The 16,368-nt window shown below is 38.4% G+C and overlaps 1 protein-coding gene across 2 annotated transcripts in view; it reads left to right on the top strand.

Moving 5' to 3' along the window:
- PPM1K (protein phosphatase, Mg2+/Mn2+ dependent 1K) overlaps positions 1-15,994 on the top strand; it is an 18,400-nt gene extending 2,406 nt beyond the window's left edge. Inside the window, exons 2-7 of one of the 2 annotated variants that reach the window (XM_023750416.1) lie at positions 2,685-2,761; positions 4,618-5,135; positions 6,594-6,694; positions 14,396-14,561; positions 14,691-14,835; positions 15,811-15,994. In XM_023750416.1, coding sequence (XP_023606184.1) covers positions 4,696-5,135; positions 6,594-6,694; positions 14,396-14,561; positions 14,691-14,835; positions 15,811-15,969 — 1,011 coding nt within the window. In that variant the 5' untranslated portion in view covers positions 2,685-2,761; positions 4,618-4,695 and the 3' untranslated portion in view covers positions 15,970-15,994. The remainder of the gene's footprint in view (positions 1-2,684; positions 2,762-4,617; positions 5,136-6,593; positions 6,695-14,395; positions 14,562-14,690; positions 14,836-15,810) is intronic. The other variant, XM_006084605.3, reaches the window with a different exon arrangement.
- The last annotated feature ends 374 nt before the right edge of the window (positions 15,995-16,368 follow it).

The raw sequence follows: 16,368 nt of genomic DNA, 5'->3' as shown, positions 1-16,368 counted from the left end.
GAAGTTCTGAGGTGTTTAAACCATTGAGGGTTTGTAAAATGCAGCGTAAAATTGGCATAGAGATCTGGTAGCAGTATGCGTGGCTTTTCTTCACACACCCCTTTTGTTTTTCAATCAAGTACAGTATGTACTTCAGAAGTTTACTACAAACTAAATGTGTTTTTTGTCCTGCCTGATGCTTTTCACATGAGATTTCCTACTTTCAGGATGTGGGCTTTCACCAGCGATTTTAGGTAGAATTTCTATGCCTCTCACTTACTTTCTATGCCTTTGCTGAGAATCCCCTCCATCCACCTCCTCCCAGCCCCCTGTCAGGATTGTTAAACTAGGGACCAACTTTTTTCACTAGTCAGAGTTCTGTGACAGATGATCAGATTAGCTAGTAAAAGCATTGAGGAAGAGGAAGATGGAGTAGGCCTGGTCACACAAATCAATTTGAAAATGATAAAAAAGGAAAGTACTTTCAGTTTATTTAATGACAATATGTAGAATATATAGGTGTGTGTGTGTGTGTGTGTGTGTGTGTGTGTGTGTGTGAATTTTTTAAAAAATTCATGTGATTAAAGTAAATTTGTGAGCTATATATTTTCCTTTTGATTGGGAAATAAAAAGGAATTTGGAGCCCTAACCGGTTTGGCTCAGTGGGTAGAGTGTCGGCCTGTGGACTGAAGGGTCCCAGGTTCGATTCCGGTCAAGGGCATGTACCTGGGTTGTGGGCACATCCCCAGTAGGGGGTGTGCAGGAGGCAGCTGATTGATGTTTCTCTCTCATCGATGTTTCTAACTCTCTATCCCTTTCCTTTCTTCTCTGTAAAAAATCAATAAAATATATTTTTAAAAAAAAGGAATTTGGAAAACAGTTTGGTCTAAGTGGAAGATTGATTTTTCCTCCTTTTGGTATATAACGATCAATAAAGTTTGTGTTGCTTATATAAATAACATCTGTTATGTAGCTGGGTCCAATCAAGTTATTTACCTTTATTTTCTTGCCTCGCATAGTTTTTACATTTTACTTTTGCTAGTAGAATATAATGTGTATAATTATGTTTTCTGGTGCTCTTAGTCCATTTAATGCTATGACATTTTTGTGTCTTCAAATGGCTTTCAAGCAGAATTACTTCTGCCCTTTACCCTTTTGGATAACTTTTACTTTCAAAGATTGACTATAAATGTTAAAATGGTTTATAGAAATAAGCTAGCCTTGATTTTCAATTGAAAGATTGACATAAATGACTCCTGAATAACTTTTTTAGTTAGCAGAATCATAAATACATGCTGATTTATAATTGCTGAACTGACAATAAAAATATTTAAGTGTTTGTCAGTTTGCTCTCCACTCTTTTCATTATAAAGAACACTGATTAAAAAAAGAAAAAGAAAGAAACACTACTTTTTTTTTTAGGCTCTTTTGTGTTTTTACTCTCCTGCCTGATAATTGGTACATATTCATTTCCTTGGGCAGCTGGAGAGCTGTTGGCTGATTCCTAGTGTGAAGCAATGGAGGAAACCTCTTGATGTTCAGGGTTAGTTCAAAGTTGTTACTTAGCTTGGGAACACAGGTCCTCTTTGGATTGTTTCCTTGGGAATATGGGGAAGATTAGTATGACTTAGTTATTACTTATGGGAAAGAGGATGGAACCACTTCCTATACAACGTTTCCTGCTTGCATAATTGATGCTGTCTTAGTTATGTAAACTAGCTATATGTTTGCCTGACATTTCATCTATGCCAATAGTAGGCCTTAAAGGAAGTGCTTCTCTATGACTATTCTGCTTACTCTCTGAGATGCTTGTGCAGATAATAAATGAGGAAGGAGGCCAATTTGATGATTGATTTTAATACATGTGGGCATAAAGAAACAACCAAACTTTTTTTTTTTTTGGCTAATCCTCACCCGAATATATTTTTTCCATTGATTATGAAAGAGAGAGAGAGAGAGAGAGAGAGAGAGAGAGAGAGAGGTTGAGAGAGAGAGAAGAGAGAGAGAGAGAGAGAGAGAGAGAGAGAGGGAGAGGTTGCCTCCCACAGGTGCCTCTGGGGTAGAGATCAAACCTGGTACGTAATCCAGGTACTTTCTCTTGATCGGGAACTGAACCCAAGACCCTTCCTTGCAAGGGTAAACCCTCTAACCACTGAGCCCCAGCCAAGGCCCAACTTGCATTTTATTTCATTCTTTAAAACATTTAATAATGTTTTCAGTGGATATTTGTTCCCTGCTGAGAATGCAGCTGTTTCATTTTAATTTTTTTATATTTGGAAGATAGAGCAAGGGGTGGGGGGACAAGAGTATCCCATAAAAACTGCAGAAGAACTTTATTCTATATTGTTTGTAATTTCAGAATTCTTGTTTAAAGGAGGTGCATAAGACTGCAAAATGGCCTAAGGCTGAAGATAGCATACATGCTTTCAGACTGAAACCAAAAGAGTACTTTGCTAATATTTGGTGCACTCTTCAAAATGAATGAGTTTGCTCATCAACACAAAGTTTTTACTTTTTTCTAGATGTAATAAAGCTGCTTTGTGAATTATCTGTACCAATAAGTAGTACTTAGTTCTCTTACTTGCTAGATTGCGTTATAGTTTGACATTTCTCCACAAGTCATCACCTTTATTTGACAGTTATTGTAGCTGAATAAAATATAACTTCAATGAGAATTGAAGGAATAAATACCTCTTCTTTTGTAGTGGAATGTGTTACTTCTCTTAGATACTTGATAACCAGAGATGCTGTCTCCACCTCCTCCAACCTTGTCATAAAAGAAGTGAGTTTCAGTCTTTTATACATGATATCAGCTAAAAGGCCAAGAGGGAATGGACTTCTAAGTCTTTTATGATAACACTAGAGGCCCAGTGCATGACATTTGTACACTGGCGGGGAGGAGGGGTGGGGAGGGAGAGGGTCCCTCAGCCTGACCTGTGTCCTTTAGCAGTCTTGGAGCCCTCGGGGGGGATATTCTTATCGCTGCCTGGAGGCGGAAGAGGCTCCTGCCACCGCTGCTGTGCTCACCAGCCATCAGCCTGGCTTGTGGCTGAGCAGTGCTCCCCCTGTGGGAGGGCACTAACCACCAGGGGGCAGCTCCTGTGTTGAGCGTCTGCCCCCTGGTGATCAGTGCGTATCATAGCGACCGGTCATTCAGCAGTTTGGTCCATTTGCATATTACTCTTTTATTATATAGGATTCATTGTTGTGGGGGGGGGGTTGTCTTTATTCTAAATACTATGAAGTCAGAGCTCATGTCTTTCATTGCTTAAATATCTAGGGGTGTTCTTTGGAACCTCATTCTTTCCTTTTACTGCTTTACTCACTGAAAGGAGTAATGGCCCTTCCTATACATAGCTACACCGATTTCCAAAAATTTATTTGAAAATGATTTTTTGAAATCTATAACACATTTTCTTATAGATTCACTCAACTGGGCTTGTTTGTATTGTGTATGTTTGTGCCTTTTGGGGAAATCTATTTTTTCAAACTCATTTTTTATTGTGAAATTATTCAAACATACAATTGAGAATAATATAACATCTGCATACTCTCCATTGGCATTATTAAATCTTAACTTCATGCTATGTTTTCAATTAATAAAATAACAGAACAAAGTACTATGGAGATGGATTTCTGCTTAGAACTTGTTTTGTATGGAAAACTGCCAGAAACAGCTTTTCCTGCTAGGGTGTAGGAATTCCCCCCGACCATACCCAGGGGAAGTTTTAGGATTAGCTTTGGGACAGAGTCCAGAAATGGGGGTGCAGAATAATCATTTCAAAGAAATGTAGTTCAGTCTCTGGTGCTGTCTCCTGCTGTAGTTGCAAACATGAGTGTAGTTAGGCTCTTGGGGCTGTGTGAGGGGAGAGCCGCAACTGTTAATGTAAATGCACAGATCAGTTGCTCATCAATCAGGGTTGCTGGTCACAAATGCATGTGCCTCGATCCCGAGATCACACACCTTCCCTGGGAGCGTCTACCACAAAGGGAAACGTCAGAACTGACTTATCCTGTGCCTCTAGGAGTGTTTGCATGAACCAATGTACATATGTGAAGTTTAGTAAATGGAGAAATCTTGAAACATAACAAAGCTTAGATCCTAAGTGTGTCTTTGCGGAGGCTGGGACACTCTTTGGGTACAGAACTATCATAAACATTCGATTAACCGGTTATTTTTTCTTCTCTTATTTCTATCTCTTGTAAGAAACTTTGTTAGTAATACTTATCCCTTTTCTTCAGAGCAATGGAGTTAATAAAGGGAAGAATATTTATACCCGTATCCTATATTCCTGCTACTTAAAGTGTCGGCCTGCTGGACCAGGCAGGCATCACCAGGGAGCTGGTTAGAAACGCAGAATCTTGGGCCCCCACGCACACAGACTGAGTCAGTGCATTTTAACTAGATCCCAAGGTGTTGTAGGTTAAAGCTTGATTCTATATGCTACGTGCACATTGTCAAAATTTTATAGAAGTTAAACTCCGAATGGGGTAAATAGTGGGTCATTTTTGGTCCGCTATCCTTAGAAGTTGGCTGTTAGGTGCCACATTCTTTAATGCCTTCATTTTTGGTAATCTCTAATAATATATCAGTTATATTCAAAATTGCTGATGGAGTCTCTCTTTCTTTTCATTTAGTTGCTTCATTTTTCTTGAAGACATTCCATTATTGTTCATTGACCTTTCCCTGACTACTGAGTCCTTTGGATTTGAGTTATGTCAACAGCTGCCTTAATTACTTTGGTTAGAAGTGGTGGGAACCAGGTGAGAAGGAGAGTGCTGCTAAGCTCCCGCCTGCTGCAGGATGACCGGCGGGTGACACCCACATGCCACAGCTCCACTTCAGAGCCCAGGTGTTCTCGGTTTGACCCAGATGGTAGTGGGCGTCCAGCCACCTGGGATAATTTTGGGATCTGGGACAACCGCATTGATGAGCCAATTCTGCTACCGCCCAGCATTAAGTATGGCAAGCCAATACCCAAGATCAGCTTGGAGAAGGTGGGCTGTGCCTCACAGATTGGCAAACGGAAAGAGAATGAAGATAGATTTGACTTTGCTCAGCTGACCGATGAGGTCCTGTATTTTGCGGTTTATGATGGACATGGCGGGCCTGCAGCTGCTGATTTCTGTCAAACCCACATGGAGAAATGCATCATGTACGTACGGTGATTTTCACTCTTGAACTTGCAGTCTGCCTTTCTGTTTAAACTTTAACCTTTTGGCGAAGATGTTCAGTGTTAATATAGTTATTTGAGTGGTTTTATAATTGTTTCATGAACAAGAACTAGCTTAAGCATTCCATTTATTACTGACGACTATTACCATTTCAGAAACATATGTTTTAACAACTCCCCTGGTGATAGCATTGACCATGTTAAATATAAAAAATTCAACAGAGCAAATTGTAAATATCTAATTGGCTTTATTGAATGATTCCTGAATCTGGCATCCCATCTAGCAAATAGAAAGGGGCTCCCAGGAGCTCAACCAAATGGAAGGCTTTTGTAGGCAGAGGGGAAAAGGGATAAGGAAAGAGCAGATTACTTCTCCCTTTGATTAATGGGAAGAGCCGATGTGGCAGGTTACCTCATTTGTGCTATCCAGGAAATTCCAGACTGACCAGTTGAGATTACTATTCCTGGGAAAGGTTGGAACAGCAATTGATTTAGGTATTAAGCCTTGTTTTGGTGATGTGGGCTTAGCACAAGTGACTCCATTTTGGGCCTATTGTTTCTTTTAACAACCAGAATCCATGGTACTTGATTTGTGATTATTTCAAGTGAATTAACATAAAGTACACGATCTCATGTGTTATAAGAATCTATTGGAAACATTTTACTAGTACATGGCACCTGGTGCTTCCATAAATAGTAATTATACTCTCAAGTGGCATGAATAGCTTTGAACACTTGTTGAAAATAGCTTTAGATAATTGGCATTCGTATGGGGGAAATGCATTTAATGTGGGTGTTTTGGAGCCCTATACATAGTTTATTTAATGCAATTAGTATAATGTATTTTTGAGGATCACACTACTGCTAGCATCGAAAGAGGGGGAAACGTGACAGAGTTGTGGCTATGACTATGTCTTGTCTTCCTGTGTATAGTTGTTCATACTGTTCATTAGTTGACTTAAGCGTATTTTGCCTTGTTCTGCAGAAGAACTCAGTGACTTAATTTAATAAGAAGAACTTGACCTTTCAGGGTAGTATGAGATGTATGAGGCTGCTGCTGGTGTAACATGGTTACTGTTTTACAGCAAACTTATTTCTGATACGTAGAGAGAGTACACTCTAAAATAATAAGCATAGAATAGTAAATCCATTAACAGTTGTTTATTATCATTATCAAGTGTTATGTACTGTACATGCCAGTAATTGTAGGTGCAGTAATGATTAATCTTCTAATATGGGAATTTAGACTTTCATTTTAGTGTCCTTAGAGGCTTTATCACTTAGGAGACACTTAACGAGCACCTGAGAGGCAAGCCATGGGGGTCCGTTGTAGGGAGTGACTGCTAGCTAGAATGACCTGAAGGAGAGGAGACGAGGGGAAGAGGAGACAACTATTGTAAAATGATATTTTGGGGCTCTTTTTTTTCCCTCTCCACAAAGGGATTTGCTTCCCAAGGAGAAGAACTTGGAAACTGTGTTGACCTTGGCTTTTCTAGAAATAGATAAAGCCTTTGCGAGTCATGCCCATCTGTCTGCTGATGGTAAGTAAAACAATCACATTCCTTCGGGTCCTGGGGAATATCTGGATAAAATGGAAACAATTTAAGCTCTTTAGGGGTGGGAATTTTAATGGAACTTTATTTGTAAAAATGTTTATGTGGAAAATGATTTTATATAAAGAACCACTTTAAATGCTGTTTGGAATCCAAACTAATGATAGTACCTCCCTTTTAAATGAAATATGTGTATTGGAGAATTTTTCGGAAATTGAAGCTTCAAAATGGTTCTGATATTGAAATCAATTTTAAAATATTTTAAAAAACTTTTTTATCTGTTTGAACATTTTATGGACAAGATATCCATACTATGAGAGGGCTTATTATTTTTGTTTAGATGAATCTGATGAACAAATAATTGAAATACACCACACATAATCTCATCTAGTCAGGACAGTTATTGGTCAGGCAAGGAGAAAATTGTTAATTGGTCCTAGACAGGAAAGGACAATGACTAGCACATACTACTTTGTATAATTAGAATGAAGATTTTTTCTCCTCCTTCTTAAAAAAAACTTGATCTTGCACATTCCTGTTGTAACTAGTGATATTTTGTTTTTGTGTTAAACACAAGGTGAATTTAAAATTTTGTGTGCTGCTTGTTCTTAAATATTGAAAGTACATAAATGTTTCTGATTTTGACTAAATTTATCAAAACCATTTCAGAAAACGTAGTTCATGTTTTCTAGTTAGCCTGCTCCCATAGTTTTTGCTTATAAAGTTAATCTCGAAAACTTCTGCAACAACCATATAAATGTATGCAGATAGCATGAAAATGAATCATGCAATAATATTAATGTATGTTTGGTTCATCCTTTTGTTTAAAGTGCACCACAGAAATGTCATTTTCACAATTTTGGCAATTCCCCCCAGTTCCAAGATAAGAAACTGAAACTCAGAGAGAGACAAAGGGCAGTTGCTGGGGTTTTCCTGCACCCACTGTGGCCTCTCTCCAGGGCATATTTAATGATGAGGATTAGAGAAAATGTCTCTAGGATGACTCATTAAGAGGATTTTCTGCTTTTTAAAAAAATTTATATGAGCAGGGGAGAGAGAGAAACATTGATTTGTTGTTCCACTTATTTATGCATTCCTTGGTTGCTTCTTTGGGGATCAAACCCTCAACCTTGGTGTATCCGGATGGATGATGCTCTAACCAACTGACCTACCTGGCCAGGGCTTCCCCCTCATTATTGAGGAACTTTTCATTGTCATAAGCCTCAGAAAAGCATTAGAGTTCATCTTTGTTCAGGGATTCATTCAGGCTAATTTTCCCTTTTATTCCTTTGGACTTTTCTTCCTTCTAATTGATCCCTCATCTTATGAAAAATAGGGGTCAAGAGAGGGTAAATTTTAGGCATAAGACTATTCTTAATGGGTAAAATATATGAAGGAAAAAGGAGATTAAAACACTTTCTGATCACTTAATTTTTATAACTGAAAATTGGTATCCATATTGGTATGCTTATTTCTTTCATAACCAGATTGGCTGTATCTCATACCACGATGTTTACCAGCTATGGTGCAGGTGCTGTGCCCTAGTTGTTCTATAAACAGGCAGAACTTAACCTGGCAAAGTTTTCAGAAGAGAATGTTCAAGTTCAACATGGGAATGTGGACAGCAATCCAAAGCATAAATCCTTCATGGGTGCAGCCAACCCTTTTGTAAATGATCTAATCAACAGGATGCTTAAAACAATAATAGATTCAGTGTTAAGTAGAAGATCCCAGTCATTTATTTTTTTAAATATATTTTTATTGATTTCAGAGAGGAAGAGAGAGGGAGAGAGAGAGAGAAATATTAATGATGAGAATCATCGATAGGCTGCCTCCTGTTGGGGATTGAGCCTGCAGCCGAGGTATGTGCCCTGACCTGGTATTGAACCCAGACTTCCTGGTTCATAGGTCAATGCTTAACCATTGAGCCATGCTGGTCAGGCCCCAGTCATTTATGAAATAATAAATTATAACTAAAGGAAATTCAGAATTTAGGGAGAGAATTTACTTAACTTGCTGACCTTAAAAGAAACTTAGTAATGATGCCTTTCTCATATAAATAGAGGTTGTTCAAAGAAATTAATTATAAAAAATGTAATCCATTTCTAATAATGAAATTAAAATGTATTTATTTAATTTAGTTCCTCTGTCACATGCTTTGAGTTAATGATCAGAACTTTCAGCCCTAGCTGGGTAGTTCACTTGGTTAGAGCATCTCCTGATATACCAAGGTTGCAGGTTCGATCCCTGGGCAAGACACGTATAAGAATCAACTGATGAATGCATAAATAAGTGGAACACCAAATCCATGTTTTTCTCCCTTCATCTCTCTAAAATCAATTTTAAAAAACTTTAATAATATTCTAAAATTTATTTTTCATTTAATGGCCATTTGTTTGCAAGTATAATGGAGCAAGTCAGAATAATGCTTAGTCTATTATTAAAAGAAATAAGGTCTATTATGGCATTGTTGTTTTTAAATCTTATTTTGCATTTTTATAGATTAATTAGTCTGTATTTTTTAATAAGTATTTTAAGAACAACTTTAAAATTCTTAATAAGTTGCCAAGGCTTTAAAAAATGGCAAAAATTGCCAGTACACATTTGGGGCCTATTTTATCAAATGTATTAAAGCCACTAAAAATAGAATGTTTTATATTGTTTAACTTTTCAATTTTTGGATTAAGAAAACCCTTAGGCCATTTCAGATTTCAAAGCTATTATTTAAATTATTTTTTTGTTCTTTTTTAAGAACTAAAGCAGTGTCAGTATTATAAGAATGGACAATATTATTTTTTAAAATATACATATTTTTGATTTCAGAAAGGAAGGGAGAGAGAGAAAGATGGAAACATAAACAATGAGAGAGAATCATTAACAATGAGAGAGAATCATTGATCGGCTGCCTCCCGAATACCCCCTACTGGGGATCAAGTCTGCAACCCAGGCATGTGTATTGATGGGAATGGAACCATGACCTCCTGGTTCATAGGTCAATGCTCAACCACGCTGGCCGGGTGACAGTATTCTTTTCAACATAAATATGGGTAGGACCAGTATTAGTTACATAAAATTGTGAAGTAATTGCAGTTTGCCCTCTCCAGTTTCCTTCACCTTTCTTTTAGCATCAGCCCTATTTTCTCCTTTAATGCTTCCTGTGAGTAGCTTGCAGGTGGGGAATTTTCAGTAGGGGAAACCTGAAAAAAGATTGGTTTAATCATAGGAATGAATTATATTGGAATTTCAGGTATAAATGAGAGGAATACCCCTCAATCATACTATATTAGCTTTCTTAAGAGAAAGTGAAAATAAAGTAAAAATAAAACATTCTCATCGAGACTTTAATCCAGCCCTGGCTCAGTTGGTTGGAACATTGTCCTGTGGACCAAAAGGTCTCGGGTTCGATTCCCAGTCAGGCACATACCTAAGTTGCACATATGGGAGGCAACCAGTTGATTAAAAAAAAAAAAGGCTCTAGTCCAAAACTGTCACATCTGCATAAAGTACTTAAAATGATCCCATTTGCACTTAAAATATTTACTATTTCAGTTTAAACTGGGAGTATTTGAGAAAAAAATAAGAATGCCACTTATGATGAAATGGCAAGACTCTAGCCCCTAAGAAATTGTTTGCTATTTTTATTGATTTGTTGACGAATTTTTAATTTACCCTTATTTACAAATAATTAATTTCATCACCATCTTTGAAAATTTTATATTCCATTTACACCAGTCATATATATTTTAATAATTAACCAGCAAGTAAATTCAAATGATCCCATTAGTCTATTGCTTATGAACAAACTGCCACTTAAACCAGACGGTAGAAAACTTAGGTTGTAATTCTGTATGTCCTATGAACTCCTCAGAGTGTTTCTAGATTGCTTAAGATTTGAAAGCAACAAAACTTCTCAAGAGACAAATGGATAAAAACGGGAAGACTTGCTCTGATGTTCAGAGTTGGAGATGGTGACAGCATTGTGAGTCTCATCGGAAACTTCCATGCTCTCCATACTATGTGACCTCTTTATGGAAGAATTTAACGACAACACAGCCGGTGTTAGAAAGGCAATGTTTTTGAGTACCCTTCTTATGCTAGGGGAGCCAAAAGAGAAAAAAAATAGGGATGGCACTGAAGAGATGCTCTTACTGTGCTGTTAGTGATCTCGGCCCTGACTTTGGTGTTCATGTGTCACACATGTCTGGAACACCCATTTTAAATAAATATTGAAACTGTATTGGTCTATACATAGTGCTGTTTGCACAGTTGCATAATTACCAGGGGGGATGGGGATTATGCCTTGAACAGTACAGCTTTTACTCTTTCTGTTGCCATTCAAAATCTTGATCATTTTTGTTGTGATATGTTGACCTGCAACACTGGGAGAAAGAGAGAGCTGCAGAAACACCCACTTTATGAATTATATATAAAGCTCAAGAGCTCTACTAGCCTTTATTTAAACAATCATTCTACTGAAGAAAAGAAAAGAAAAGAAAAGAAAAGAAAAGGGCTTCTAGATACTAAATTCCTGCATTGAGCTCCATTAACAAATGTGTTTCTCTTTGTATCTGGGATAGGAGGTGCTTTGATCCCTCCTAGGTATATATTTCAATCTCAGTAACTTGGTGGTATATTGTGGTTCACATCTTCTCTAGCTATGTACTTTTTGTCAGATACAACAAATACTGTATTCAGTGCTAGACTCTGAATTTTCCTTCCTGATTTTGAGACAGTTCTGATATTGCTACCAAACGAATATACAGTGCATTTTTTTTCAACTCAATAAAGCTACTGCTTTCCTCTTCAGGCCGAGTGAGTGTGTGTTGTGTGAGAGTGTATATAGGTATGCAGATGTGTGTCTGCGTCACCACTTGTGTGTTTTGGTACACATGCATTTGTATATGGCTTTTCCTACCTTGGAAGCCACAAAACAAAGCAGTATAACTCTGTGATGAGAAAATAGACTTGACTACAAAATACCATCAACATGTGCAAACTGAGTTTTGGAATCTTTGATTTGGCATCTCCTGGAATAGTATGTAATTTGCAAGTGAAGTTTTCACCAAAGTAAAAACCCTTCCCCTTATTTTGCAGCTCTTTCCCTGCCCTCCCCTGTGTTGCAGGTTTGTAATGTTTGAGCACAATTCCTGGGTGAATTTCCTATTTGCCTCTGTGCGTGTTATTTGTGGCAGAGAACTGTGCCTGGTCAGCAGCTCTAGACCTGGAGCCCGTGGACACTATATGCTGGGCTTCAGTGGAAAGAGAGACCAGCTTAATTTTGTCCCAGGTGAAGGAGTCCAGCGGTTCCTAGCCTGGACTACGGGAAGGTTCCCACATCCTCTTTGCCCCATTAGTTGAGATGACTTGCAGTAGGAAATGTCCAGTGAGTGTTAAGAACTTATTGAAAGATGTCTTAGTTTTATAGTTTTGTTGTTAGCGCAAAAAGTGAGCATTTTTACTTCTATATTAAATGTTAAATAAATGTTGATTTAATATTTATATTCTTAGATGCTTAGCAAACCAGAATCAGCAGTTAGTTTTGAAAACTTTCCCTTAAATCCTTGGATTTTGGAACTGTGAAGTTGGGTTGGTGGAAACATAAGCTCTTTGAAATTCCTAGGTGGCAGAGCCATGAATTATAATCCTGAACAGCTAAATTTGAAATTGTCATTTATGAAATTTTAATTCTTTTGATGCAGCCAATTAAAAGGCACTTTTTAAAAAGCTGCTGCTGAGAATTTAAACAAAGGGGAGGTAGCTAATCTCCCTGGACAGGTAGCATCTGAGTAAATAAAACCCCTCTCTGCTCTTCCAATAATTTGAAAATATTACAGTGATTAAGCTCTCATGATTCTATTTTATAGTGTTTTGGAAAACTCTAGTTAACATTTGTAATACAGACATCACTGATACGCTAAAACTTATGTTATACAGTGGCGAATACAATTTAGCATTGCCCAGATATTGTTGCTTTGACACAACAGTTCCAAAATCAACAGACAAATGGGAAGATAGAACTATAAATGCTATTTCTCAGTTAACTCAGCATGGATATAAAAGGTTAAAGTAGGCTTTATTCATCTTTTCCCATTTTACTTTCCTGATTAAAGCAGGCATTTTAATAAACCGATTCGAATATATATCTTTCCAAAATGCATTGCTGGTGAAGTTTTAAAAATTGTCTCTTTAAAAAAAAATTGCCAAGATTGAGCTTCAATTAGTGAAATCAGTAGCACTTCATTTTTCCTAAATCTTCCTTTGAAGAAAAAATCATCTTTGGATTATCACCTGAATATTTTATGTAGGTGCTCTAAAGAATTAACCACATTACAAAAGACAATACCTGCTTTAAATGTCTTTATTTTATTTCATTTCTTCCAGTTTGATTTACTTTTTAGCCCATAATGTCACAGTATTCTCTCTTTGGCAAGGCTCAATGCACCTTAAATTTTTTTTAACAAGTGGTAATAAACTGAGGGCAGACACTGTCAGAAAAAGTCAAAGGAAGATGAAAAAAATGCAGTTAGGATGGGATGGGGGAAATCGTGGTGACCTCAAGCCGTGTAATGTTTGATTTCGTTATTGGTCACAGAAAATTAATATTCTTGGAATGCTCTGGGCTCAGGGCATAACCATGGGAGGAGCACTTGGCAGTGCCATCCTGCATTTGGACAAAGACGGATTGTGTTAGATCCTTGTGGTGTGTTAACTACACCAAGCTTATGGGAAACCAGAATGAATTTCATCCTTCCCCTCAATTTTCTCCTAATAAAATGATGGCCATAACTTTGTTTCATGGCTGGTACCACAAAGATAAACAGAAAAGGATATTAGTCTTTAACCATTTCAGGATTTTTTTTGGTAAACATTTGTAAAATTGAAATAGTTGTAGAAGGTAAGAACATAAAATATAGCCCTTGGAGAGCAAATGATATGCCCTTGGCATATTTTTTTAAAATATATTTTATTGATTTTTTACAGAGAGGAAGGGAGAGAGATAGAGAGTTAGAAACATCGATGAGAGAGAAACATCGATCAGCTGCCTCCTGCACATCTCCTACTGGGGATGTGCCCGCAACCCAGGTACATGCCCTTGACCGGAATCGAACCTGGGACCTTTCAGTCCGCAGGCTGATGCTCTATCAACTGACCCAAACTGGTTTCGGCGGCATATTTTGCTTAGCCTGTTAACTGATATTACTTCCACAGGATAGGAGTAAGAAATGAAAGAGAAAACCTCTGAGTCCATAGATTATAGAAAAGTCGGCTTGCCTGAATGGGCTCAGTAGACCTAAGCCATCCTAACTTATTAGTCAATCTAATTAAAATGTAATGCTTTTAATTCTGACACCTGATGTACACACAAAGGTGTCATAATAATGATCATCAGTTCATCTCAGCTCTACTTGTTATAAAGAGAGGCCATTTGGGGACAGTGGTGCATTATTTCCCAATTAGGACAGCAACTTTTTCTGTTTGCATGGAGCCTTGTTACTGAATCAAATACTTCTTTCTTTGCATGCTCTTACTTACATAGTTCATTTGCGTTTCACTGGCATAGCCCTAGTTACATTAAAGTGATACATTTCAGCATTAGTTTAACATGCCTGTGTTTTATTTTGTAATGAAAGTTTCATATCCGATCATTGGACTGTCAATAACTTGCACTCTTTTTCACAATGTTTACAGCAACCGTTATGACCTCTGGGACTACTGCCACAGTAGCCCTGTTGAGAGACGGTATTGAGCTGGTTGTCGCCAGTGTTGGGGATAGCCGGGCTATTTTGTGTAGAAAAGGAAAATCCATCAAGCTGACCATTGACCATACTCCGGAGAGAAAAGATGAAAAAGAAAGGTACCGCCTCCAACTGATGAGGATGTTTTTTATGTCTACTTCATGGAAATGCAACCTTGCATTTTAAACTGACCTCATGCTTAAATTTAACCGTGCCTTGTTTTTTGGTCTTAACTTCTTCTGGATCAGGATCAAGAAGTGTGGCGGTTTTGTAGCGTGGAATAGTTTGGGACAGCCTCATGTGAATGGCAGACTTGCGATGACAAGGAGTCTTGGAGATTTGGATCTTAAAAGCAGTGGTGTGATAGCAGAACCAGAAACAAAGAGGATTCAGGTAAGAAAGGACGTGTGAACACTTGCTACACATGCAAGGAATGAAAGCAGGTGTCTCCAGCTACAAGCTTTCTTGGAAACCTTAAGCGAAGCCAGTAACTTTTGAAAGGGAGTAATTAAGGGAAGGATAGAGAAACTTTCCGGGAAACATAAGATACTACCTTCCAGGCCCCCTGTATGGGATGTGTTTGGTTTTGGTGTCACCCACTGTGGAATTCTCGTAGAATGGCGCCCCTGCTCGTCCTCACCGGCACCTGATGGATCGTGTAGCATCACCGCCACTTGGAAGCTAACCTGACTTTCCTTTTCCATCACACCAAAGCATCGCGTTACCTCGGTTTCTGTGACATCCTTCGCCTGCTACTAATTAATGTCCACATTATCCGACACGTCCCAACATTTCCCTCTCTGCAACCCCTGTCCCACGCTAGTACCTGGCACAGCGTAGTGGAGGCTTCCAATGATGGTAGCAAATGTTTGTTAATTAACAGAACGATTTCATGCATGATAGATAGCCCACTTATACTTGTTTTCTCTAACAAATACTTATCCAGTATTTACTTTATGCCAGGCTCTGTTCAAAATAGCTACTACTGCCCCATTTTATAGAGAAAACAGATCTAGAGCATATGGAGCCCAACTTACCTCTGTTTGCTCAGCAGAAAAATAGAGGCAGGTTTCTAACTCGGTAGCCTGGCTCCAGAGACGGAGCCTTCCACCATTACAGCTTGTAGCTCCTGGCACCCTGCCATCTGGCTGTTTCCTTTGTGGTGTTACTAAGTAAATGTTAGGTTTGTCCTTGGTGGTTGATGCTAAATGTTGCTACTTTTGCCCTAAATACAAGCCTTCGATTTTCACTCTGTTTGCCTACAAGCTGTAAACACAGATGACCGCTCAGCAAACAAATCTTCGAATTATGAAGATTATTCCAAGGCTGAGTGTAGTTTATAATCCTATGAATTTGGTTTTATTGCAGCTACATCATGCCCATGACAGCTTCTTGGTCCTCACTACGGATGGAATTAACTTCATGGTGAATAGTCAAGAGATTTGTGACTTCGTCAGTCAGTGCCATGATCCCACTGAAGCGGCCCATGCAGTGACTGAACAGGTGATACAGCTGAGCTTCTGCTAGAAAAGTCCCCCTGGGGGAGGGTGGGGGGAGGGGGTGGGAGAGGACAAACCCAGGTGCAGGTTTTGGTACAGCCTGGAGCGGCCCCCACAGACTTGATTTCTTTGAATCTTGTGTTTCAGCTCCAGTGTACAATGAATTTTACACTTGAGTCTGTAATATTTCCAATTTAAAACATTTTTACACCCTAGCCATTTGGCTCAGTGGTAGTGTTGGCCTGCGGACTGAAGGGTCCTGGGTTCGATTCTGGTCAAGGGCACGTGCCCAGGTTGCAGGCTCAATCCCCAGTAGGGGGTGTGCAGGAGGCAGCTGATCAATGATTCTCTCTCATCATGGATGTTTCTATCTCTTTCTCCCTCTCCCTTCCTCTCTGAAATCAATAAAAATATATTTAAAAAAAAG

Source organism: Myotis lucifugus, unplaced genomic scaffold (assembly GCF_000147115.1).
Source record: "Myotis lucifugus unplaced genomic scaffold, Myoluc2.0 scaffold_12, whole genome shotgun sequence".
Taxonomy (NCBI): Eukaryota; Metazoa; Chordata; class Mammalia; order Chiroptera; family Vespertilionidae; genus Myotis; species Myotis lucifugus.
Note: the sequence above shows the minus strand (reverse complement) of the source record. Positions and strands in the feature narration are given on the sequence as shown.